The sequence below is a fragment of the Diachasma alloeum genome, unplaced genomic scaffold, assembly GCF_001412515.2.
Source record: "Diachasma alloeum isolate Michigan unplaced genomic scaffold, Dall2.0 Dall_scaffold_00302, whole genome shotgun sequence".
Lineage (NCBI taxonomy): Eukaryota > Metazoa > Arthropoda > Insecta > Hymenoptera > Braconidae > Diachasma > Diachasma alloeum.
In genome coordinates, this window is record NW_021680441.1 from 171,173 (window position 1) to 195,963 (window position 24,791).

Consider the following 24,791-nt stretch of genomic DNA (forward strand, 5'->3'; position numbering starts at 1 on the left):
CAACTTTTTTTAAATTCTTAATCTATTGAAAATCGAATTCTACATGATGTTCAATTTTCACAATGAGTTTAGAAATTCAAGCATTCATTGAAAAATCAATGATTGTTTAACACGAAAAAACCAATTTTTTTAATTTTTAAAATGAATGAGGAATTTTGTGAACGCTTTTATTTGAAATTGAATTCAAACATCGAAAATTCAGGTGACGCTGTGACTGAAATGTCAAGAAATTTCTAACAGTGTAGACTTGAATTTAAATCGAAAATAAAAACACAATTGTATTATCTTCAATTTTTTTCTCTCAAGTTTTCTCCTGTGGAGTACTTTGAATTTCTTCGTCGAATTGAAGATAAGAAATATTGGTTTTTGTTATTTTCGCTTGTTTATGACCGTAAATTGTCTAGAAGTAGTGGTATTAAACTGATAAACATAAACGATTGAATAAATTATGACATGCAGAGGTGAAATCCCCGATAGTACTTCTAGTAATTTTTCAAACTAAAGAATAAACGCTATCGTCCGCCGATTCTTGTCAAATGGGCTGTTACCACCCCCACACAATTGGGAAATAGAATACAAGAAAATTGAGAAATTGACACAAATAGTATGTAAATCCCGAATGTCGTTGAACCCCTTCGCTATAAATATCCTTCGATCGATGGTGATTGACTAACTTCCAGCGGAGGGGACCTTAAACAGCCTGACATAGAGACAATGTGTACTTGCGCTCATCACGAAAGGAGGTATTCATATTTAGCATGTCATAAAGCCTAACCAAACGATCGAACGTTGAACAAAGGGGGAGCAGAAGTAATAAGAATTGGAGAAATAATATGTCGAAACGAGCGTTTGGAATGCATCGTATTTACCCCGGCCGAAATTGGTTTGACCTCTTGGCGTTTAAACACAAGTTTAATTGAGTTTATTGTGATCATGCTTGAACTTTGCGTGCACGTCCTTGACGCCTGGAGCCACCAAAAAAGGTCAGGATCATGAAATTTGGGCATTTGTGTACAATTTCGGTGATTACGCGTCACGAAGGTATAAACAGGCTTCGATTTTTCTCAGTCGTCGGAATATCACAAAACTAATTTCTTGCGCCAAATATCTGATCGCTTGAGGATAAATTTCTTGGGATAAGAATTCTGGATAATGTGTCAGACAATGGGAGATTTCGGTGAAGTAGTCATGACTTGAACATGAAGATTTCATGATAAAGTGAGAATTTCTTGCCACAAGAAATCGGTTTTTTCGTATCAGAAGATGAGAAAATGACTAAAAATATTAAAAGCTTCGATTCAGTGAATCATGAATCAGAGACTTTCATATTGAATGAATAGAGAGCTTATGCAGAGGAAAACAACCTCCAGATATTAAAAAAATATAACCGTCGCTTACGCTCAATCGCTTTGAGTTCGAAGGGAAGCAATATCTTCTTTTCCTTCTGTCAAACTATTCTTGTCTTTTAAGGAATATTATTTCATTTCGAAAAAAGACATCACCTTTTCTTTCAGTAACTTCCTCCTTAGCCCGAAGGGCACCGATTTCTTGTCTGAAGCCTACCATAAATTGATCAAATGTGTATGCCATGTTGTTCGCTCAAGAAATGATTTTTGTGATATGTCGATTCTTCTCTTCGTGTAGTCGAATTGTACAAGATACCTGGCTGTTTTTATTTTTTTATGTCGGTGTAACATAACAGTATATTTCCAATTTTCACACAAGTTTGCGGGGAGAAAAATGCAATAAAAATTACCAGAAAAAAAGTAAAAATTACGGTTCGAAACGTAATCCGCGAGCGAAGTAAAATTCAATCAAAAGTGTAAGTCGGACCTGAAATTGTACGAATCGCCACGTAAATTCTACGATTTGTCCCGTAAAAATTAACCACCCGTCTGACGACTCACCGCTGTGGGAACAAGTTCCGTAATTTTTCCCCAACGATTGAGAAATTTTACGGAACAGAACGTAGAAATAACTCACCAGCTTCATAAAAATTGTCGAACGTTCAAGAATTTTCGATTTTTGAGGCACAATAAGTCCGCAGGTTTCTGTAAGATTTTACTTCTTCGGGAAAAATTACGTGACAATTTCGTACTTTGTTCGGTGATGAACCTGAAAATTCACCGAACGTTTCAAATTTCTTCTCTTCCCTTCCTATAAAAATTTCCGGAAAACGATTCCCCATTGCGAATCACATGAACTGTTCCGTAATTTTTACTGAATATTTCTCTCCGTGTGAGGCAGAATGTCACGAGTGCGAAGTTGGCGGCCCGAGGCGAAGCCGAGGGCGACGTAAAATTGCAAATTTTCATTTTAAAAAATCACTCATTAAGGATGTTCTACACCCTTTCTGCCAAAATTANTTGACGTGAAAAAATATAACGTTTTTGCGTTTTGTCATTATTTAATGACTGACGAAATTTTAAGGTGGTGCGAACATTTTCCTGCGTTTTCTCTAAACTTTTAAAAAGAATCACAAAACTGTAGAAAAAACGCATGAAAATTATCGCACCACTACGCAACTTCGTGAGCCATTAAAGAATGACAAACCACAAAATCGTTATATTTTTTCACGTCACTCCCATCGATAATTTGCCAGAAAAATGAAAACAACGTCAATTTTGGCTAAAAGGGTGTCGAACATCCTTAAAAAAGACCCTTATTTCGAGCTGAAGTCGCAGTGTCACTCAATCAGCGACTGAGTACCCCCCGCTCACGTGTCCGCCCGATGCCTCCACCCCATCAATTTCATTCATGCACATTCTAAGAATATCCGTAGATCCCTTCGGAATACTCCAACCAATCTAAATTCTCCTTACCTCTTTAAACTTTCCCTCAAATACTTAAAAACTTACAAAGAACGGGATCTCCATTCTACCCCCATTTCGCTGGAAGTTTCGGTGCAGCGGCCGTTTGATGACAATCCACTGAAAAAAAATAAGAAAAACGATGGAAAAAATGGCTAGTGGTATAGAATAACAATATTAAATGACACGTTTCACGTAGAAAAGCCTCAGGCTCCGGTGACTCCCAGTGTCAGGATATCGTTTGTATACTCCACCTGACAGCGGTATCCCGGCACAACCCCTTACCGCCCCCCCCTTCCCCCTCCTTTCTCCCTTCCTTCTTTTGCCCGCAGGAGAGACTCCCCGAAAACTAATTATTCACGAATCGATATACATCGATGAAAGGCACAGAGCATCGTCAAACTCCCAGTTCATTCCAGGTTGCAGAGTCGTGCGTGTCTGACCTGAAGTAAACGTTCAGGGAAATAAACAAGAAGCTCATTCGGGAGAATAAAAGGGGAAAATTGTCAGTGAGGTTAATGGCGATGATTTGGTCAATGTAAATGGATGAATTTTCGGAGATCGCGAGAATGGACAAATACGAAAATATCGAGGTGGTGGGAGAGGGAAGTTATGGAATTGTTATGAAGTGCAAGCATCGAGATACGGGACAAATCGTCGCCATCAAGAAGTTCCTCGAAACTGAAGAAGATGTTCATGTTAGGAAAATGGCATACAGGGAGATTCGGATGCTGAAGGCAACTATTTTCCTCAATTTTTGGCTGTTACTTTGAAGCTGAAGATCGTTGAAGTCGGAGAAATTTGTGAGGGTTGATGGTTTGGGTTGTTTACACGCACAAACAAATTTAAGAGAAAAACGTAGCGAATTCGTTGGATAATTCTGCTGGATTTCTATTGGATTTTTACTAGTTTTTGGCCGATTTTACTGAAATGTTCGGTAGAAAAAGTCAATAGAATTCGATTTTTCGATATTTTCTGTAGAATTTCCTAGGCTCAAATTTTCCAATTTTTTAAATTCTATTTTTCTTTTCTTCTCGTCAAGAAAATCAAACAGTATTAATGTTTGAGAGGATATTAATCTCCTAGTTCCGTTTGAATAAAATGACGGAGAAACGTTGCATATTCTTGCAATCGGAAAGTTTTCAGCTTTTTAACGGATGAAAGTTTGTTTTTTCATGATTTACGATAGTTAAAAAAACTCATTTTTCGATTCTAGAAACTGCATCATGATAACTTGGTTAAAATGATCGAGGTATTTCGCCGGAGAAAACGTTTCTATCTGGTCTTTGAATACTTGGATCATACAGTTCTTGATGAGTTGGAAGCAGCATCCGGGGGACTGGGACCTCATGTTTCCAAACGTCACATTTTCCAAGTCGTGAGAGGTCTGAACTTCTGCCACACGAATCACGTGAGTACTTTGTACTGAGGCTCAGTGGAATATCAACTACTTATTTGAAGGCTGTGATAAAACTCGGTTGCGGGAATTATGAATGGGAGCACTGTTGAGCTCCGGCTGCTCATCCTGTTGAAAATTCAAAGAGCATTCTGCGTTTCAGTCGATTGAGAGGGAAAAAAAATTTCAATTTACGTAATCCGCAATGGGGAATCGGTTTCCGGAAATTTTTATAGGAATGGAAGAGAAGAAATCTGAAACTTGCCGACTTATTGTGCCTCCAAAATAAAAAATTCTTGAACATTTGACAATTTTTATGGAGCTGGTGAGTTATTTCTACGTTCCGTTCCGTAAAATTTCTCAATCGTTGGGGGAAAATTACGGAACGACTTGTTGTACCCACAGCGGTGAGTCATCAGACGCAGGGAGAGAAATATTCAATAAAAATTACGTATCTTTTCCGTAATTCCGGAGCGAAATGTGGTTGTAGGAAATTTTGCGGAACTGTCACGGAATTTTTCCGGGGCGATCCGTAATTGGGGAGGGTGGGGCAAAACGGCCCCCCTTCAATTGTCAATAACTTGTGAATGACATTGTGAAAATTCCCAGTTTCGACTTCAGTTTGAAGATAATTTTTCATTCTTCAAAACGAGCTCTAACTCATCCCAATCGGATTATTGAATCGGAAAATGTTGACGATTGAAGGGGGGCCGTTTTGCCCCATCCTCCCCTTTTTATCTGAATCTGTTGTGAAAAATTACGATACCGTCACTTAAATTTTCTGAGTCGATTTTGTAATCGGTGAGTGAAGTGAGAGTTCCGTAATTTTTACTGAACATTTCTCTCCGTGCGGATGGTTAATTTTTACGGAACAAATCATAGAATTTACGTGGCGATTCGTACAATTTCAGTTCCAACTCACACTTTTTATTGAATATTACTTCGCTCGCGAATTGCGTTTCGAAACGTAATTTTTACGTTTTCTTCTGTTAATTTTTAAAGTGAATATCAGAAGTGGTAGGTGTAACAATTCAGTAGCGAAGTGGTCAAACGGTTGAAGTCGATTTTTTCTATTAGCCAGTTTTCAATGAATATCCCGAAATCTAAGGGCGATAGCAATATTTTTCTCACAACCTTTTTAGTAGCACTCATTTTGCTCTACAAAAAAGGTTATGACGAAAATTCCGCTATCTCCCTTAAATTCAGAAATATTTCTGGAAAACTCAACTAAAGACTAAATTGACTTAAACCGTTTGACCACTTCGCTACTGAATTGGAACCCGGGATCGAGTGACTAAATTTCGTCATGAAAACTTGATCAGTTTCAACTAATTCTGCCGATTTATTGGGCGAGCGATACTACCCGCGTCTCCCATATCGGTTCGTTCAATCCTAAAAACAAATCGCCAAATTTGTTCCAGATAATGCACAGAGACGTGAAGCCCGAGAATATTTTGGTATCGCCGAACGGAGTAATAAAACTCTGCGATTTTGGATTCGCTAGATTCGTGTCAGGACCGAACGAGTCTTGCACGGATTACGTGGCTACCAGGTGGTACAGAGCGCCAGAATTATTAGTCGGTGATTCGAGGTACGGGCGGCCTGTCGACGTCTGGGCCCTAGGGTGCCTCTACGCGGAGATGGTCACAGGGGATCCCCTTTTTCCCGGCGAGAGTGACGTCGATCAGCTCTTTCAAATCACGAAGGTTTTAGGTCGATAATCAATGGAAAATTTTCCTCATCTGACAATTTCATTAGCGACTGGTGCTAGAAATCACACGTGAGATTATTATTTTTCTGCACAGGCGGATTATGCTCGAAACACCAGGCAATGATTAACCGCGGATTCAGTGGCTTTCCGAATCGCCTCTCCAAAAGATCTAGCACATCAGATGATTCACATTCAAATGTAAATACCGCCCGACCTCTGCGCAGTCTTTTCCCCAAGTGGGCGCCATTGGCCATTGACTTTTTGTCTCACTGCCTGCGATTGGATCCAGAAATTCGACCCTCATGTGCCACTCTCCTGCAGCATCAGTTCTTTACACACGACGGATTCGCCGAGAAATTCGTAGTTGAATTGGAAAGATACATTGCTAAGGAGAGTGGCAAAAATTCACTGATCGCCAAACGCATGGACCATAGGAAGACAACTTATGCTGCAGAGACACCTAGAATTTGCTATGGTAGTGCTGGGAGGTGAGTCAAAAATGCGAAAAAGTATTCTTAAGGACACACAGAGAGAAATTCTTGATAAAAATTATCCTATCGCTCTATAAAAGTATCATGAGTCATCCTTTCCTCACTTCTATCCCGAAATTTTGTAAAAATTAATATATGATGATCAAATTTTATTCTACGTCAGAGAAATTTTATCCTGATAAAAATAAAAATTACCGTGCCGGCAGAGTAAAAATTACTGTATCGGTAGGGGACAATTTGCCAACCGTTCTACAATTTTCGTTGTTATCTACATAAAAATTATTGGACTGGAAGGGTAATAGTATATTTCGTAACGAGTGCAAAAAAGTGTTTTTTGGCGAGTGATATAATCCCACGAGCTAAATTTTTTCACGAGTGACTAAATTTCGTGATGAAAACTTCATCAGTTTCAACTAATTCACGAGTTTGATTCGATTTTTTCACGAGTTACGAACAATATTTTGTTCGTAACTCGTGAAAAAATGTTTTTTAGCTCGTGGGATTAATAAAAATAAAAATTACCGTGCCGGCAGAGTAAAAATTACTGTACCGGTAGGGTACAATTTACCAATCGTTTTAGAATTTTCGTTGTTATCTACATAAAAATTATTGGACTGGAAGGGTAATAGTATATTTCGTAACGAGTGCAAAGAAGTGTTTTTTGGCGAGTGAGAGTGGGGTATAATCCCACGAGCTAAAAAACATTTCAATTTCAATTTCAATTTAACAAAAATCGAATCGAACTCGTGAATTAGTTGAAACTGATGAAGTTTTCATCACGAAATTTAGTCACTCGTGAAAAAATTTAGCACGTCGGATTATATCACGAGCCGAAGGCGAGTGATATAAACCTCCCACTCGCCAAAAAACACTTTTTTGCACTCGTTACAAAATATACTATTCATCACGCTGTGGCGAAAAGTGAACTTTTCGTCACAGCGTGATGAAAAATTTATTATGCGTCAGGATAAAATTTTTCAAACGTAAAATAAAATTTGATCATCATATATTAATTTTTACTAAATGTCGGGATAGAAATGAGGAAACGATGACTCATGATATACTTTTATAGAATGGTAGGATAATTTTTATCAAAAATTTCTCTCCGTGTATTAATATTCTTAGGATATAACACCCTTGACCGATTTATTAAAAAATTGAAAAAATAATGATAATGTTACAACATTCTCAGATGGCGAATGCAGTTGATTAAAGAAACCGGGAGTTTCTCCACGAAACCCGAATTTGAAGAATGTGTTCCAGACGGGCAAAATCCCCAGATATTTCCGCAATCAGAAATTTCAGTACCCACAAGGAGAAAAACCCAGCGAGAACCCCTTTACGTGGGTCCCATTTCAGTAACTCCGAATACAACTTATATCAGAAGATTAGATATGAAAGGAGCTCTCCCTCCGGATTCAAAAAATTTCTCCCTACCTGCATTACCTTCAAAGGAGAAGAGGAGTTTCAAGCGAGAGACTAAAAGGCACAAAGATCAATTGTATTAGCAAGGAATTTTCCCATTGGCTCCAGCTGGTCAAAAAATTTCTTATCGAATGTTGAAAATTGTGTATCTGATTATATTTCATTGTAAAAAAAATATGGTTTTTCAACCCGCAAAACATGACACACTCATTTATTGGGAATACAACCATTGGAAAATATTCCATCATTTCGAATTTCTCATATTACCCACGATACCATGCGATGGTTTCAAAGAAGAAATCTTGTTAGCCGTCGATAATGTAGGAGGATCCAGCGTTTTACCGATGTATCATGTGATGATATACTTCTCAACTACTGGTAATTCTCGATAGTGTGACTCGTCTTCAGTAACCACATCTGTTTAAACAATTCACTAAAAAAAATTATTAATCATTTATAATTAATATAATATAATAAATAAATAATTAATTATTTATTACCATTTATTATTAACTAACTAATAATTAATAATAATGATATTAATTCTTATTAACTCAAATATATTAAATATGCAGAATAATATTAAATATTATATATTATCATTTATTATTAATTAAATAATAATTGTTTATTATTATTATTATTATTTGTTTTTTAGGAATTATTTAAACAGATATGGTTACTGAAGAATTATCCAATCGTCATTTCTACATGAATTGATCTGATCAAGTATTTTTTCGATTTTTTAGAAAAATTCAGGGGTAGAATTTCACCCTTGGGGGGTGTGTAGCGGCTGACAATGTATCGAATACTGCATTATCGACAGTCGATATAATTTTGGCGAGAGACAAGTTTCTGCCTATGCCGTGAGCGCTGATGTGTCGATTTTAATTCCTGTCATGTGGACCCTATCATTTGACTGTTCTACTTGATTTACGAATCTCTCGATGTTGGCGATATCTCCGAATCAAAGAGAGATGGCGAAATTTTTCTCATAACCTTTTTTGCAACTCTCATTTCGCTCTACAGAAAAGGTTTTAGCAAAAATTTTGCCATATGCCTTGGATTCCGAGATATTCATTGAAATAATCAGAACCGACTTGAACCGTTTTACCTCTTCGCCACTGAATGACGTCACAAAGGGGGATTTATCTTTCGTTCATGTTCACGGAGAAAAAAATACCAGAAAAATTATCGTACTTACCCATTTTACCGTGCCAGCACAGTAATTCCCTAGCGAAGTGGTCAAACGGCTTAAGTCAATTTAGTCTTCATTTGAGTTTTCCAGAAATATTTCCGAATTTAAGAGAGATAGCAAAATTTTCATAATAACCTTTTTTGTAGAGCGAGTCGAGTGCTACTGAAAAGGTTATGAGAAAAATTTTGCCATCTCCCTTGGATTTCGAGATATTCCTTGAAAACTGGCCAGTAGCCAGAATCGACTTAAACCGTTTGACCACTTCGCTACTGAATTTTTCTGGTATTTTTTTCTCCGTGTTGTTTCATTGATTTCGAAGAAAAATTCTAAAAATGCAGCTTTGCTCTTCGATTACCTGGATCGTCCAGTAATTTTTCCTATCATTTTTTCCTGGATTATTCTTGATTTTTGTCAATTTAAGTGAGTAATTTTACGGCTATTGTCGAGTCTACCTCTTCCGAAAAAAAGTTTATTTTTCAAATCGCGGCAGCGTTGATGGAAGTCCTTTGAACTGTTGTCGCAGTCACTGCATGATTAACCGAAATCGATGAAATGGCCCGATAATCAGCCTGAAAATACTAAAATCACATCGGCAGGTAGCCCTGGTCGTTTTGAGTGGTCGCGCATGCCATTCACTTTGTCAAAAAATTACATGTTGGAAACACACGGCAGATGAAGGGAAGCGGAATGATGGGGTGGGGTAGTGGAGAGCAAGATCTATGGGAACCGCGCATTCATGGAGCTCGCGAGAGATAAAAATCTTTGAACGAGTAAAAATGAAAGCGAACTATATCATGATGGTAATGCGATATCTGGCAGTATAATGGCGCAAAAACCGTGGCCCATTGTGTTCAACTACCGATCCGCAGTATATGCTGAACTGTATACTTACTGTATCGGATGTTACCCAAAAGCTCTCCCTCCAGCCTGGTGACACATTGTGTATTGTAACGACAGGATGTGTGTTCTTGATTTTACCTCGGAAAAAGGTTGAATATGAAGGGGTGTTTCGTCTATTGAATTTTATAACGAAAAATTGAAAAATATAATGAATGAAAGAAAATGACAATTCGGTATTTGCTTCGACAAGCATTTGCAATCATGATATTTTCATTCTCTAGTTCTCTTTCAATTTTTTTCAATTGCAGAATTTTTTTTTCACTTTTTTTTTTTTTTTTTATGCTTATTTTATATCGCTTCGAGTCTGATGAGACTATATGGCGATGGATCAAGACTTTAAAAATGGTTAGATCTCACCATTCTACCCGGCCAGGAATCGAACCTGGAACCTATCCGTTGTGAGGCAACGGCCTTAACCACTACGCCAGGCCACCGAGAATTAAAAAAAAAAAAAAAGGAAAAAAAAAAATTTTTTTAATTCAAGTTTTTTAGTTACTAGACCTGTGCGCTTATCTATTCGTTGTGAAAATTAAGAAGTCGAATTTATTTAAGAAGAGTGAAACATCAATGAATAATTTTTAATCTCCGATTAATTCCGAAAAATGAGGGAAGGGTTATGAATTGATTTCCTAGAAAACTGAGAAAATTTCTTGACTTCTTCGGAAAATTTTACAGTTTCCCAGATAACTTATGCGCCAGAATTTTGTAGAGTTTAGAATTTATGTATGAAAATCTGAGAAGCAAGAATTGATCATTTTTGCGTATGACAAATATGAAAAAATTAAAATTTGGGAAGTGAAGAATAATTTGTGCGTTAAAAAATTTAGAAATACTTTTTTCTTCTCATGATCAACAATTAGGCAATTTGGATATGTTTTGATATAAAGATAAGCTTCACAAATGAAAAAATGAAAAATATGACGCAGAAATTTTTTTTGCCATTTTAAGAATTTGAAAATACCGGGGATTTTGTTCCGCGACTACTTCACGTGACTATTGACCAATCAGAATTGAGGATTAGCGGTCAGGCAGTTTCGAGATATTTCGATATAAAACAACTTCATGTTTCCTTCATCTTTAGTAGACCGGAAAAAATTTCTTCTTTCACATCGAAAATTCCCTGTCAGGTTTTTTTTGAAAATTTTCTGAAAGGTGAATGTCTAAAAAACATCGCATCCTTTCTTCACAAGAGATCGTCCAATTCGTGAAAAACAATTATTATCAGAGTAAAGTAAGAAAAAGCAATGTCTCCAAAAAAATAGAAAAAAAACTGTTTCACGTTTCATTTCGTAACGACAGAGTGTTGAAGTCACATCACGCGACAGAACCTGAGAAACCCCGTCGACTTTTTTCAAACACCAAATGTCCATCCACGCACTTCCCACATTGATATACGACCCAGCAATCCACCAAAGGCTTAACCAAGAATATTCCCTCAACTTCCTTTTTACAATTCCCAAATGTCGATTTTGTTCACCCGTTCACGGAGCCCCAAAAAAAGGGGTTTGATTTTTTTTGCCTTTTCCAGACCCTCGAAAATGAAAACCCTAACAGACGGTTAATATTTTCCTCTTTTATGGTTGAGGTTTTCGACATTTTTTTCCAGTAGGACCCAAACATGCGCAAAAAAAAGGGTTGCGAGAGACGAAATACGGGTAACAATACAGCGGTGAGCCACCGAAGAGGTTCTCCTTAATTTTTATGGATTTTCGGGTTAAAGAGGTAGCCACGGGTGCAATAGTTTCCCCCGAATTTTTTTTCGCTTAGTTTTTCCCGTGTTCTTTTTTCCTTTCCGCTGGTGCGGCGGTAGGAGGAACCGAGTTGCAAACTTTATTGGCCCCGTAAAAGTTTTTCGCCCTTACCCGATTTTTTTTACACTGAGAGGACAGTACTGTACTTACCTGGTATATTTCTTGGCCTCCCACTGACCACTGGATATATACTGTCCCCCTGTAATCCTCAAAAAAGATAAAACCTCCGTAAAAAGGAGAAGAACCGGAAATTTTTTTCTTTAAATTGTGGGGAAAAAAAACAGCAAAAAAATTGGAGAAAAAACATTTTCATAATGAGAAGATTATTTGACACTGGGTGAAGCCCATACGAAGGATCATGAGATGATTATCGGAGGGGCCTTTTTAAAGAGGTGAGAGCAAAGAAGCGAAACAGCATCCACAAAAAATGTAAGCGATACTTCACCACTTTTTACACGTTTTAAAAAGGAAAAAAGTACAACCCATTTTTTTTGGTGAGAACTTTTTTTATTTACAATACGAAGAAAAATGTTTGAAGACACCACTTAGCAGCGCATAAGTGATTTTTTCGACAAAAGAACGGAACAGAACCTTTTGATTTTTTTTTCCAGGGAACATTCAGAAATTTCTGTTGCATCAAGGTTTGGGGATCATTTACACTTTTTTTTGAAAGGGTTATCAGATGAGTGATCGACGTTTTTTGTTAGAGCACTTTACACGGGTGATGGAGTCAAAGAGATTACAAAAAATCTAGTTACGAAATTTTTTGCTTTTTAGATTTTTTCCACGTTGTATCAAATCCATTTACAAAACTAGTGGAGAAAAGAAAGGAAAATTGCGAAGAGTAAAATTGCAGGATTTTTTTTCACTTGTTACCATCATGACTGTCATTTCAATTATTGTAGTCCATTAAAATGAGAATAGAGTCATTATTTTTCTGAAACAAAGATTAGATTTGTGGTGTAAAAAATATTTTTGTCGAAAAATTATCATTTCCCACTTCGTTTTTTCTTCGTTTTTTCATTTTCCAAGGTTTTTTCTCTTTTTTTTCTGAATATCTAGCTGAATAGCCAAAGAATTCTATGCGACTATAATTTTTCGAAATAATGGTTTGGGATGCAAAAATTCAGAAAAAGTGAAGCGTCCATTTTTCTCCTTAAGTCGATATTCCTCCGTAAATTTAACAGAACAACAAATTTATTTGATCGCTCAAGCTATACGCGTGTTTGGACGTGAAGCAACTTACGAGCTTTGAGTAATCCATCAAGCCGTGTACCCTCATAGGTTATGTTTACGCGAGTCTATACACGCCAGTGGAAACGAAGTGGAGAAGGAGTAGAATTGATGGTAGCTGAGACAAAATAAAATGAAAAAGTGGAAAAAAAACATATTCGGTAGAGGGAGAGATGTTCGTGCGTGCGACAGCTGTTTACGTCGTTCATCGGTGAAAATGCGGGTTTAAACCTGGCACGGATAACACGCGAGGGCGCACGTACCATTATTCCCTCCACCTCCCCCACTTCTCTTGTTTACGTCTTTGTCTTCAATAATAGATCAAAAGAGTGATACATCTCTCTTCAGATAAATTTCGAGAACTTCTGTTTATTGATTATATCGCCTGCACTTATTTAGGTGTCAGACGGTATGAAAATATACTAAATATACGAGAATCATATATGAGCCGACAGACAAACTCTAATTGGTGCCAAGATTTTTGACAATTTTTGGGGAAAATTTCAGATTAAAAAAACAGTTTTTAAGTAATTAACGATTAAATAAACGTTTTCTCGTATAAACCCAGTTGAACTGAAGATAATTTTATATATGGCATCTCATTTTGAAGGGTTTCTCATGTTCTTTGAGTATGCCAAAGAGCGATTTGATAGCTTGAAACCCCGCAGAGATATTGGGGTTAATTTGGAAGAAAAAAAAATTGTGGATAAAATTAGCAATTTTCCAAAAATCATAACTCCCTCAATTTTCCGTATTTTTCAATTGTTCTTTTTTCAAAATTTTTGCCTAATCGCCATCTTTTCAGGACAAAATTGAGACGGGAATGCCCTGCATCAAATTTTTGTCCTGTTAATTTGACGTGAATCTGCTCATATAATAGTATATTACGAACAATATTTTTCATCACAATGTGGCGGAAATTGGACTTTTAGGCCCGCGGAGCGTGCCGAAAAGTTCACTTTTCGTCACAGCGTGATGAAAATATATTTCTCCAACAGATTGAAATATTCACATTAATGCCAAAAAAAATTTCCACTTTTCGTGTCAGTTTTTCCCTTAAAACACTCCATCAAAAAATACCTCTCTCGCTATACCTTTTAGTGCGAAAATTGTCTCGTGTAATTCCTTCAAACTTTGTATTTCTGAAGACGAGAACGAATTAACGAAATAAACCCAACAGTTGGCTGACGATAATTAACCGATCAACCGAAAAATCCCAAAGTGTTGATGGGTTACAGATACACAAACCAGCCAAAATGACCCTACAGATGATGCCATAAAAAATCGGCAGTCCTTTTGAACACCAGAATGAATGCCCTTTCATTAGACAAAACGTTTTCAACTACAAGTCGGTCCACTTTGTCAAGAGTTTAGGAGAAAAACCATAGGACCAACTGTCGTGGGGCACCAGTGTGGGGACAGTTGCGTCAATAAGAGCAGCGAGGAGAGAGGGCACGTGCGACTGTAAACCGGAAATGTTTTATGGTCCCCTGCAAACTTATTTCATCCGGTTTTATCTCCTCTGCTCCTGCTGCTGGACAGTGTCAGAAAAAAAAATCAAAATTTTAATTCGAAAAAAAGAATTCCAGAAAACTCCAACTTCTCAGGCATTAAGGGCCATTAAAACGATTTTATTAATCACTCGAATTTATAAAAAAAAACAGAAGATCATCTGCCAACGTTTCGGACACGCAAGGTCTCCTTCATCAGGTCAATAATTTATTCTTATTAATCCATAAGTTGTTCGTGGATTCTGACTGAATATTCATACCAAAAAATCTTATTACTAAATATGAAAGAAACGTGAAGTTATTTTATATCGAAATATCTCGAAACTACCTGATCGCTAATCCTTAATTCTGATTGGTCAATATGTGACACGAAGTTATTCACAAAAAAAACACGCGGCATTTTCAAATTCTTCAGTGACATAATTTCAAATTCTTCAGGGGTAATTTTTTTTTTCACGTCATATATATATATATTTCACATGTATATATATTATCGGTGAAATGAATAAATTCTGTCCTTTTATGGAGACCGATTATTTAAAAAAATTGAAGATAATTGATTGAAAATGAAAAATTCTTTATAGATTCTTTTACTCGACTTCGCTATTCACTTCAATCATTAGTCGAATTCTCTCTGATTCATTATCAATATTTATAAGGTATTCATGAGAAAATGAAATTCAATGAATTCCATTTCTTCATTTCAACAAATGAATAGATCAGCGCGCGCGCCTAGATTTTGTAAAAAATAAAATAAAACCGACGGGCTCTACGAGCCCACAGTGCCCTCCATAGCCTAAACCATGCTGTTCAGAATGAGTGATTGAAAAAATTGTAAAAAAAAATTGTAGAAATTTTCTTCACTTGTCGCAATGGATCGGCAATCCATCGCCCCTGGGGTTTTATTTTGGCCAGAAGATGCCCAGAAGTAAAGAATTCACCTCAAAGAGATTACGATGAAAAAGAATAGTCATTGTGATTGAAAATCACGACAGGGCATGTGACACGAAGAAAGGATATTAAGGACAATGTCAGGTACGTTCCAGGGGGCGCTTGGCATCAATGTTTGCAGACAAGGAGGCCTCGAGCCCCCGACCGTGCCTCCCCATTCTTCTATTTTATATATTTTCACTTTTTATTTCCTCTCCTTGCGTGTGGTGTCTCACTCACAGTAGCAGTCTCGTTGACGCGTCAGGGTGACAACATAAATATAATGTCACGCTTCTACGCGCGCGAATACCTTTTTTTCTCAATTCCACCTCTCCTTATTCGCTCGTCTCTCTCACTCTTGAGAGGTTGTGTGAGAAGATATGTGTCCCCCTGGTACTGTGAAAGCCGAGATGGCTCATTCAGGGGAGCATCGAGGAATAGGAGAGAACGACCCCCTTTTTTTATTCAAGATGTAAGAGGACAAAATGCCGGTGAATGGAGATGAGAGGAGGGGGGGGGGAGAAGATGAAAAATGAGGTTAGCCCGATTGGCCACTGTGTGTTTGCTGCCACCCCTGGACACAATATTTTGGTACTCAAGGTTTCTCGCTCCCTTTTTATTCTCACCCTTGTTAATTGAAGTGGATAAAATACGGAGAATTTTTAGTTTTTCGCTCAAAGAAGAAAAAATTCGCAAACATTTTTTTAATAATATTCTGATGCAATAGTTTACCAATTTTGTTCAAGCGCTGGCGGGAATTGAGTTGATAATCGTTATTGTCACGAGGGAATTAATAAATTATACGTCGTAGCAAAATAACTTTTCTTTTTTGTTTGAATGAAATATTTGAAATTTTTATGTTTTTGTTCAAAGAAGAAGAAAAATAGTGACAGTGTCGGAGCGACCTAGTCCTGATGATGCAGACTGAAATGTTTGCGAACCATCGGGAAAAAGCTGAATCTAGACGGGGCATCCATCTGGAAGCAATAATAAATAATAATGTATAATAACAATAACAATAATAACAATAATAAATAATAATGGCCGCGAAAGCCTTAAAACTCAAAAGAACAAAAATCAAAATTCCTATTCTAAAAAGAACATACACTTAAACTCGATAACTATTGATATCTCGCAAGTCTGTCGCGCTTATTCCTCATTGGTTCCAGTTGTCTGAGGCGGCAAGTTTAATTCATGATTAATTTAATTTTGAGATTTTCAATTATGATCGTTACAATTATAACACGCGCGCGCTGTAGCGCGCGTTCGGTCTCGTAAAAAATATGCAACATTTTTTTGAGTTTAAAAAATGGCGCTGCGATAGTTCAGAAGTTTTGCTCAGAAGTGAATACATCTGGAGTTAATCCTCATAATTGTAATGCGTCAATTACTGAATTATATGTCGTGATAACGCAATATTTGGCTCTAGATTTGGCCCCCCAATCATTAAAAATAAGTTCCCCTCTTTGTGATTCAGTCACGCCGTCAGATTCGGAGCAATTATATGCCAGAACGGCATCCCATTCGAATGCAAGAGAGAGAGAGAGAGAGAGAGAGAGGGGATGTCAATGTGTAAAGGTACTAAAGGCCAAAGTAAAACTTGGGGATCCTTTTTTATTGAAAACAACATGGCGAGCCAAATTCTACGACCGAGGATTCCATGGGGGATCAGTTCCGCTCTCGGGATATGAGGACAATGGGGGGGACCCACGGCTATGACATCGTTTACGCATGGACCCCCGGGTATTTTCGCCGTGGAATCGAGAATAGAAGCTCGCGGCCATATGGGACACCCGTGACGAGACATCTTCATTATCGACCCGGGTTTTTCGTTCTCTAAACATAAAAAGAGATTTCAGGGGCACTCTTCACAAACCTCCTGCGGTGACGGTGGACCACTGTGTGGTGATGAATCGATTAGGCGCTTTCTTAACAATTTTCTCGTTCTTTGTGCGACGCAATTTTTCGAGGGATGAAGTATCACTTATGAATGCCAATCCGTAGGGGCAATTTCATAATAATTATTTATGGCACTGCTTATTTGTAAAAAAAGTTATGTACGAATAATCATTGGTTACGCATGCATGTATTAATGATAAGAAAAATCTTTTTTTTTAAAGTCATAAAACAGAGTAGTCTTCAAGCCATTACATTATTCAAAACGCTAAATCTCGGCCAAAAATGGGTCTTTTTCTAAAAATAAAGAACCACTCCATTCATTGTTCTTCTATGAAACTTTTTTGTTTAAACTTTTTTCATCGCCGAGACCATCTTGGTCATTAATTTTGCATCAGAAGCACGAACGGGTGAGCCATTGACAGTACTAGAGGAGATTTCAGCACCTGGCAAGTATAAATTATCATATTTTCTCCAAAAATCAACGGATTTCAAAAAATCAAACATGGTTGTATTCTTAAGATTCCAAAGACCATTTTTTACCCGAAACTTGTTCTGATTCGAATCAAAATGGCGTTAATAAACGGATTTAAACAATTAAATTGCGAATAATTATTGAATGCCCAACTTATTCGCAAAAAAATTGCATATTCGGTTTCAGGCCATCATTTTGGACCTGTTGTTTTCAATAAGGGGGTGATTGAGTTCGTAAGAGAAACTTTAAATTCAGTAGCAAAGTAGTAAAACGGTACAGGTCAATTTTGATTATTGACCAGTTTTCAATGAATATCTCGGAATCTAAGGGAGACAGCAAAATTTGTGTTATAACCTCTTTTGTAGAGCCGACTGAGAGCTACAACAAATGTAATTACGAAAATTTCACTATCTCCCTTAGATTCGGAAATATTCCTCAAAAACTCAACTGGGAGTTGACTTGAACCGCTTTACCACTTCGCTACTGAATTGTTTCAATTCTCCAATGAGTGTCGACCTTTCTTTGCTCAAGGTGGGCCAGTGCCACATAATGTGGTCGATGTCTCGACTTTCGTATCCACAAGTACAGTTCGAATCTTCAATTACGTGGACTCGTTTTAGTAAAGTAACTCCCAAGTGCGTAAAGCACAACTCGACGTGAAATCAAGTGATGCCATTTAAAACAGCACATTTGCAACATGACGAATATACGAGTGATTTCAGTGGGTGAATCTCGGGGTGAGTTTTAGAACCGCGGTCAGAGGGTCCACTGAGAGCAGAACGGGAGGGGCAAGGGAGGGTGTGGTGCCTTGGTGGCCACGGGTGCGGTACTAGCGTTTCGTAACGAGGACTGGCCTTTATGGCCCGTAAAGATACATGCCGTCCAGTTTATTCGGTTCACCTCTATACATAGTGAGAGAGGCGAGTGTATAGCGCTTTCTGCTGGCTCACGTAGGGGCTATTTCTGCACCACCTCGTTCCCCTTATTCCTCCTGAAAATCTCCATCTCCCTACGCACCCTTCCTTTTCACTGTACATGGACCTCTTTTGACTCGCCTCGGTGGCTCCCTGAGGGGTAGTTTCATAATGTGACCCTGTGATTGGCCGTGATTGTACGATTTATATTTCAGCCTCCCGTGGAAGCAGGATCAATGCGGGTATGGGTGTAAATCAAATGTAATTTTTGAGTTTTTGTATTTTAAAATGAGCGCAAATTAAGATTATTTTGAGGTAATTTATATTTTCACTGGTTCACACGAAAAAAAATACTCGAAATTTTATGTTCTTTATCTAATTCTCATCACTAAAAATTTCTGAAGACCGCCTGGGCCAGACGACGTCACCTAACCTTCAAGAATTCACTTCAACGGACAAAGAATTTCTTTTAAAAAAAGTATAGAATATACTTGAATCGAGTATATAATATACTTGATTTACTTTTGGGTTCGATTGTCTTGGGGTATACCTTGACCCCGTAATGTGAATTTCAATGTCCCCACTCTACGGCCGGCAAAGCGGAAGGCCAGCGTCCCCACTCGAGCGCCCTACTGCGCTTTTCACCGTAGAGGGTTAAGGCGACTGAACTCGTAACAGAGCTTTCGAGGAATATCTCCGAATCTAAGGGAGCTAGCGAAATTTTCGTAATAACCTTTCCTCTAGCTCTTCATTCGCTCTACAAAAAAGGAAGAGACAAAAATTCTGGTATCTGCCTTAGAACCCAAGATATTCGGTGCCAACTGATTAATAGTCAAAATCGACTTCCACCGCTTCACCACTGGTTGCACATCTATAGAAAATTCAAAGAAAATTCTCGTGTTTTTTCTTTTGATCTGAGAAAATTCCCCGGTTTCCGAGAAGATTCAGGAGAAAAGGTGATGGAATGATTTGAATGAAGAAAAGGAAACGTAAAGTCTTTATAAATGAATGGGATTATCTACCAGGGACAAGATCCCTGGGGTTTAAGATCGAAACGTCACTGAATTTTTGAAACAAGTGTTCTGAATAAATCGCAGCCCCAATATCAATATTTTCGCACTCGTTTCGAAAAATCCTGTATCACCTTTATTTGTTTACTTGACCGTTTTATTTTTCATTTCACATATACGTACGGTCACAACACAATCCGGTGGTTCACCAAGTGAGGATATACGTGAAGGGATTAGAGGGTGAAGCGCTGGGGGGCGTCAGGCGGGCCACGGTGGCAACATGAGAGAGCGAATATACGTACACAGGGGGACATAGCTTTCTATGTCTCGTATATGTAGTCCACAACCGTGAATCAAAATTAGCTCCTCTTGTGCTGACCGATACACAATTCCTCCTCTACTCCACCAATTTCTTCGTCATTGTGCATTTCGAAAAAATTTTCACAGAATGAAAAACTCTAATATCGAATGTTTTTATTGGAGAATCAACGCTCGACAGAAAATAAAATCTTGTCACAATGGTATCGTCAGTGGGGTCGGAAAAATATTCTAATGTTGATGAAGAATTTGAAGGGAGAAAATCGGAATGAATGGAGGTGAGAATGATTACATTGGATATCCTACTCGTGTGCCACATTGTTTCTCTGGGAGAAACAATTTTCTGCTTCAATTTATTCCAGAATTTGTGGATTGCTTTGAGAACGAAGAATTGTGAAATGATTGGGGAATTATATCTTCGACTTATCAGTTTAGTCTGTTGTGTTTTAAAAATATTGGTCCGGATTGATAAATGACGATTTGAAAATAAAACAATTACACTCACTCATATACAAAAGAGGGATTATCCTCAAAATAAAAGGGAAAAAATGTTGGGGAACAAGTGAGAGGAAAAAAATGACGTGAAATTGGTGAATGGAATGAATTATTTTTATCGTTAATTTATTCAACAAATTACTGGCAAAACTCGATGAGACTTCATTCCCTTATTTTTGAGAGTTTAATATAAATAAATATAGTTTCCTTTGTTGGCTAGTACATTGTCAACAGGGTGAGGGGTAAGGGGCAAAATTTCGTTCTTAAACCCCATTTATAGCAGAAATTCGAATGATTAATTGAAAACGAATGAAACGATAAAACTACTCAGTTTTTTTTACAATTTTCCCTTTACCATTTTTGATTATTATATTACATATTCAATTCGCTAGCACATTGTGGCGAAAATTACTGAGGAGACCCCTTAAGTGTACGTTCTTTTTAGAATAAGATCTCTAAATAGAATTAAATTTCTCCGCCAATCCAATAAATCCGTAAACATTTCGACCCACAAAAACTTTACAAATGAAATTTAATTAAAATCACCCAGCTACTGTAACTCAGAAACTTCAATTCCCACCGAACATGAAAAAAGTACAGTCCCCATCAGGAAAATCGGATAAACAACAAAAAAATCGTCTATTCGCCATAGAGTTGAGGCCCTAAATGCTGTGCAGTTGTCCAGTGAGCTTGCAAAGAGTGTTCCAAAGCGGACACGCAAAAGAGGGCGATGGCGCGGGGGGCGGGAGAGAGAGGGGGGAGGGGGTGGTATTGAAATTAGCTGAGGTAAAGCGCGCGCGGCGGAGTGAGTGCACACGCGAAAAGGTGGTGGGGGCGGTGGTGTGTGTGAAGAGAGAGAGAGAGACTATGAAGAGGGGTTGGGACGCCTGGTGGTCGTAGCTTTAAATGGAATGAGGGAAAATAGGTGTGAGTAGAGTATGAAGGATCTGTGGGGGTGGGTGGAGCCTTGCATATATTCACATCGAATTAAGTCACTCACACGGATACTAAACTGTATGTTGAGTAGCGATGGGAGGGGGGGCGGTCATAGTCGAACCTTTGTGAGCTGGCCCTTTCACGCGGAAATATTCAAACCCTTGCCCATCTCGTCAACTGCTGCCTATGTGTGTGTGTGTGTGTGTGTGGGTGTGTGTGTGTGTTTGCATGTAGAAGAGTTCTCTCTTTTTGATTATTCAGTTGTGTTTGACGGTGTTTCAATGTATTCTGTACGAGTAATGCGAGTGTGCGTGGGGGCGGGGGGGGCGGGGGGGTTGATGGAGGGACTGGGGTTAATTCTTGCGTGTGTCAAGGAGAGGACGTTTAAGCACATCGCGCGGGGGTGGGGAGTTCTGGTGGATGTCACGATATTTTTTTATATGCGAGGTGACGGCGGGTCTGTAGCCTAGGAGGAAAGGGGTTATTGTCGGTCCAGGGAAATTGCTAATCGAGGGACAAAATGGGTCGCCAAAAAAATTTTTTATAATCACGGGATCTTTTTTTTTCTACTGATGAACATTTAATGAGTAAAAGAATATGATGCAGTCGTTCAAAATTAGGGATTTCGGCTGCGTTCAAGTATTTTGACTTGAAATAATTTCTTTCTGCGAATTAAAACATTTTTTTAGCCGTTCAGCAATGGGCCTGTTCACAATAGATAGAGAATATTGAGGTGAGTATTTTGAAAACAGAAAAATTGAAATCGGTGAAGTAGTTTTTGGTCATAGCTACAACGAGCCAAAATTTCAGGTTTTTATTTATAAATTTCGTCGTATTTATGTTGAATTTTCTAAAAATTAATCACCAGAAACTCAAGTTGTTACATACATATACAGACATGACCTTAAAAAAAATTATTTCCTCGCGTCTCGTAACATTCTAGACGATTGACAATCAAAATTCGAAAATCGAAAAATCGGTCAAATGCAAAGTTTTCATTTTAAAGCAAAAAAGAAAAAAAATGATTGAAAAATAGTAGAAAGAAATGATAAAATCTAGGTCATCGCAATGTAGTTGACTTTCCCAGTGCAATAAAATTTCTTCATCTTCCTTACGTAAAAAAAAAGAGCAAGTCCTAAATCACTATTGCTCTCTATTTTTTCTATCCCTCATTGAAAAATAACTTGGGCATAACACGAGGTCGCGTAATTTTATTTCTTTACGACGCCTCGTAAAAAATACTCCGCATTTGCCATAGTTTGGAGGAAGGGAGGGGGGAAAAAATCGCCCTGTTTTGGTCTGAAATTAGTGCTCCTAAAAATTACACGCAAAAAGGTCACAAAAATTGACGATAACGGGGAGGGGACAACACCCTCTGTAAAACATTTTTCCTGGGGGGGAGGAGGGGGCAGCTCCAGTTCTTGTGACAGATTTTTACGCCTCTGGGGCACTTTGGGAGACCATCCTGTGGAAATGTAAAAATTGCACCGAAAAAAGAGAATAAAAATCATAAAAATATACGACACCGTTATTTAAAATAGTCTAACCACCGTTAGGTTTTTGGAGATGTATATTGGGTACCGCTCTAAAAATTCACGCAACGGGATCCCACTTTTTGGGATCCCGTTTTTCGTTTTTCTGGAGTACCCCCCACAATTTTTACTGTCTCGATGGCCTCTGTTTTTTTCCATTTTTTCTTTGCCCTCAGATTTTGTGGAATCATAAAAATTCAGGTCGAAATATTGGGTGCATGCAGGGGGCGGGGAGAGGGGAGGGGAGGCTACCCTGGATTTCCTTCACGAACTGGGTCATCATGAGTCCCAACTTCTGTTATTTTTCCTGTCACCCTCATAAACGTTCGTCAAAAGTCAATTTTAACGGAAATAGTCAGCTTTTTTGGCCTGATTTATGGGGCCTTTTGTTGTGGAGAATAGTTTCATCATCTTTGGGGAGTATTAATTGAGTATTCATTGATATTGGAGGTTGGGGAGAGATGAATGGGTTTGAGAGTTGTTGATTAAACTCAATAACATCGATTTCGGAAGAATATTACGAACTTCTAAATTTACCAACTTTTTATTTATTCTCAATTGCGTCCATTCACGTATGGAGGTGATCGTCACTCCTCAATCGGTGGCTCAGTAATTTCCCAAATGGAATGATTTCCTGTGATTTTTTGAATGATTTCTGTGATTTCTTAGTAAGAATTATAAATCATGATTTCTTATAATTTTTCGTGATTTCCATGATATCTAGCACACGGAGAGAAATATTCAATAAAAATTACGTCTTTCTTGTAATTCCGGAGCGCAAGTGGTTGTAGGCAATTTTACGGAACTGTCACGGAAGTTTTCCAGAGCGTTTCGGCATTTTACCTGAATTTCCTGTAAAAATTACGATACCGTCACTGAAATTTTCTGAGTCGATTCCGTAATCGGTGAGTGAACTGTGAGTTCCGTAATTTTTACTGAACATTTCTCTTCGTGTAGATTCTGATGATTTCTTGTTTTCGAGAAGTCACTCGAAAAATCATGACTTCGAAGCCAAAGTGGGGAACCGAGCGATAATCGAATGCGATTTAGGGGGGAAAAATCATGAAATTCCAGGTTTCACTGAAAATTCTGGAATTTCACTGAATTTTCAGCAGCATAAAGCAAAGAATTCCTTAATTTATTTGAATTTCCAATCTAATATGAATATTCAGTGCCAAATGACATTAAATTTTCAGTGAAATCTAAAATTTCACAATTTTTTCCGCGTAAATCGCATTCAGTGTCACTATCCCAAAAAATAGAACTGAAATTTACAATTCTCTGATTTTTCCCCAAAATTCTGAATTTTCAATGACGAAATTCCTTGAAAATCCAGTGGTAATTAAAATCGATGAAAATTTCCAAAAATTGTCGCGGAAATTTCCGCAATAATTTTCAACTGTGAACCACCAATATTTCACCCATATTTTCGAAAGAGTGTCAAATAACGGTAAACTCCTCCTTTCAACGGTTCTACCTATTTTTTGGCCCATATATCCCACTGCCCATCGAAAAAACGGTAAAAACGTTAAAAAGTGTTAGGGTAGTCGTATACTCGAAAAAGTCATTCCGGAGAAATAAAAAAAACGGTAAAATATACTGCACTGTGGCAGAGAGTCAAGCCCTTCCACGGGACCCAGGAATTTTTCAAGAAAGCCAACTTTCGGGTTATAAAGAGAGGGTGAGGGATAAGGGACGGAAGAGAAGGAGAGTTGACTTCATACCACTAAGCCTTTCACCGGGCAGTAAAGTTAATTCGCCCCGACCTTTTCTTCCCTCTCTCTCACTCGCCCGCGTTTCCCGCATGTGCGGAGAAGAGAGCGAGAGAGAGAGAGAGAGAGAGAGAGAGAGAGAGAGAG

At 38.0% G+C, this 24,791-nt stretch overlaps 1 protein-coding gene across 1 annotated transcript; it reads left to right on the plus strand.

Moving 5' to 3' along the window:
* The first annotated feature begins 3,379 nt into the window (after positions 1-3,379).
* On the plus strand, positions 3,380-7,916 carry LOC107039631 (cyclin-dependent kinase-like 4). Its single transcript, XM_015259349.1, has 5 exons — positions 3,380-3,547; positions 4,027-4,221; positions 5,628-5,919; positions 6,012-6,405; positions 7,601-7,916. The coding sequence occupies exons 1-5, from the start codon at positions 3,380-3,382 to the stop codon at positions 7,914-7,916; spliced, it is 1,365 nt and encodes a 454-aa protein (XP_015114835.1).
* The last annotated feature ends 16,875 nt before the right edge of the window (positions 7,917-24,791 follow it).

What these genes read in the sequence shown, in the direction of transcription:
- LOC107039631 (XM_015259349.1), top strand. Translation starts at nt 3,380, where the DNA reads ATGGACAAATACGAAAATATCGAGGTGGTGGGAGAGGGAAGTTATGGA. An exon ending in GGGAGATTCGGATGCTGAAG is followed by an intron (nt 3,548 to 4,026) that starts GCAACTATTTTC and finishes TTTCGATTCTAG; the next exon opens with AAACTGCATCATGATAACTT. An exon ending in TGCTATGGTAGTGCTGGGAG is followed by an intron (nt 6,406 to 7,600) that starts GTGAGTCAAAAA and finishes CAACATTCTCAG; the next exon opens with ATGGCGAATGCAGTTGATTA.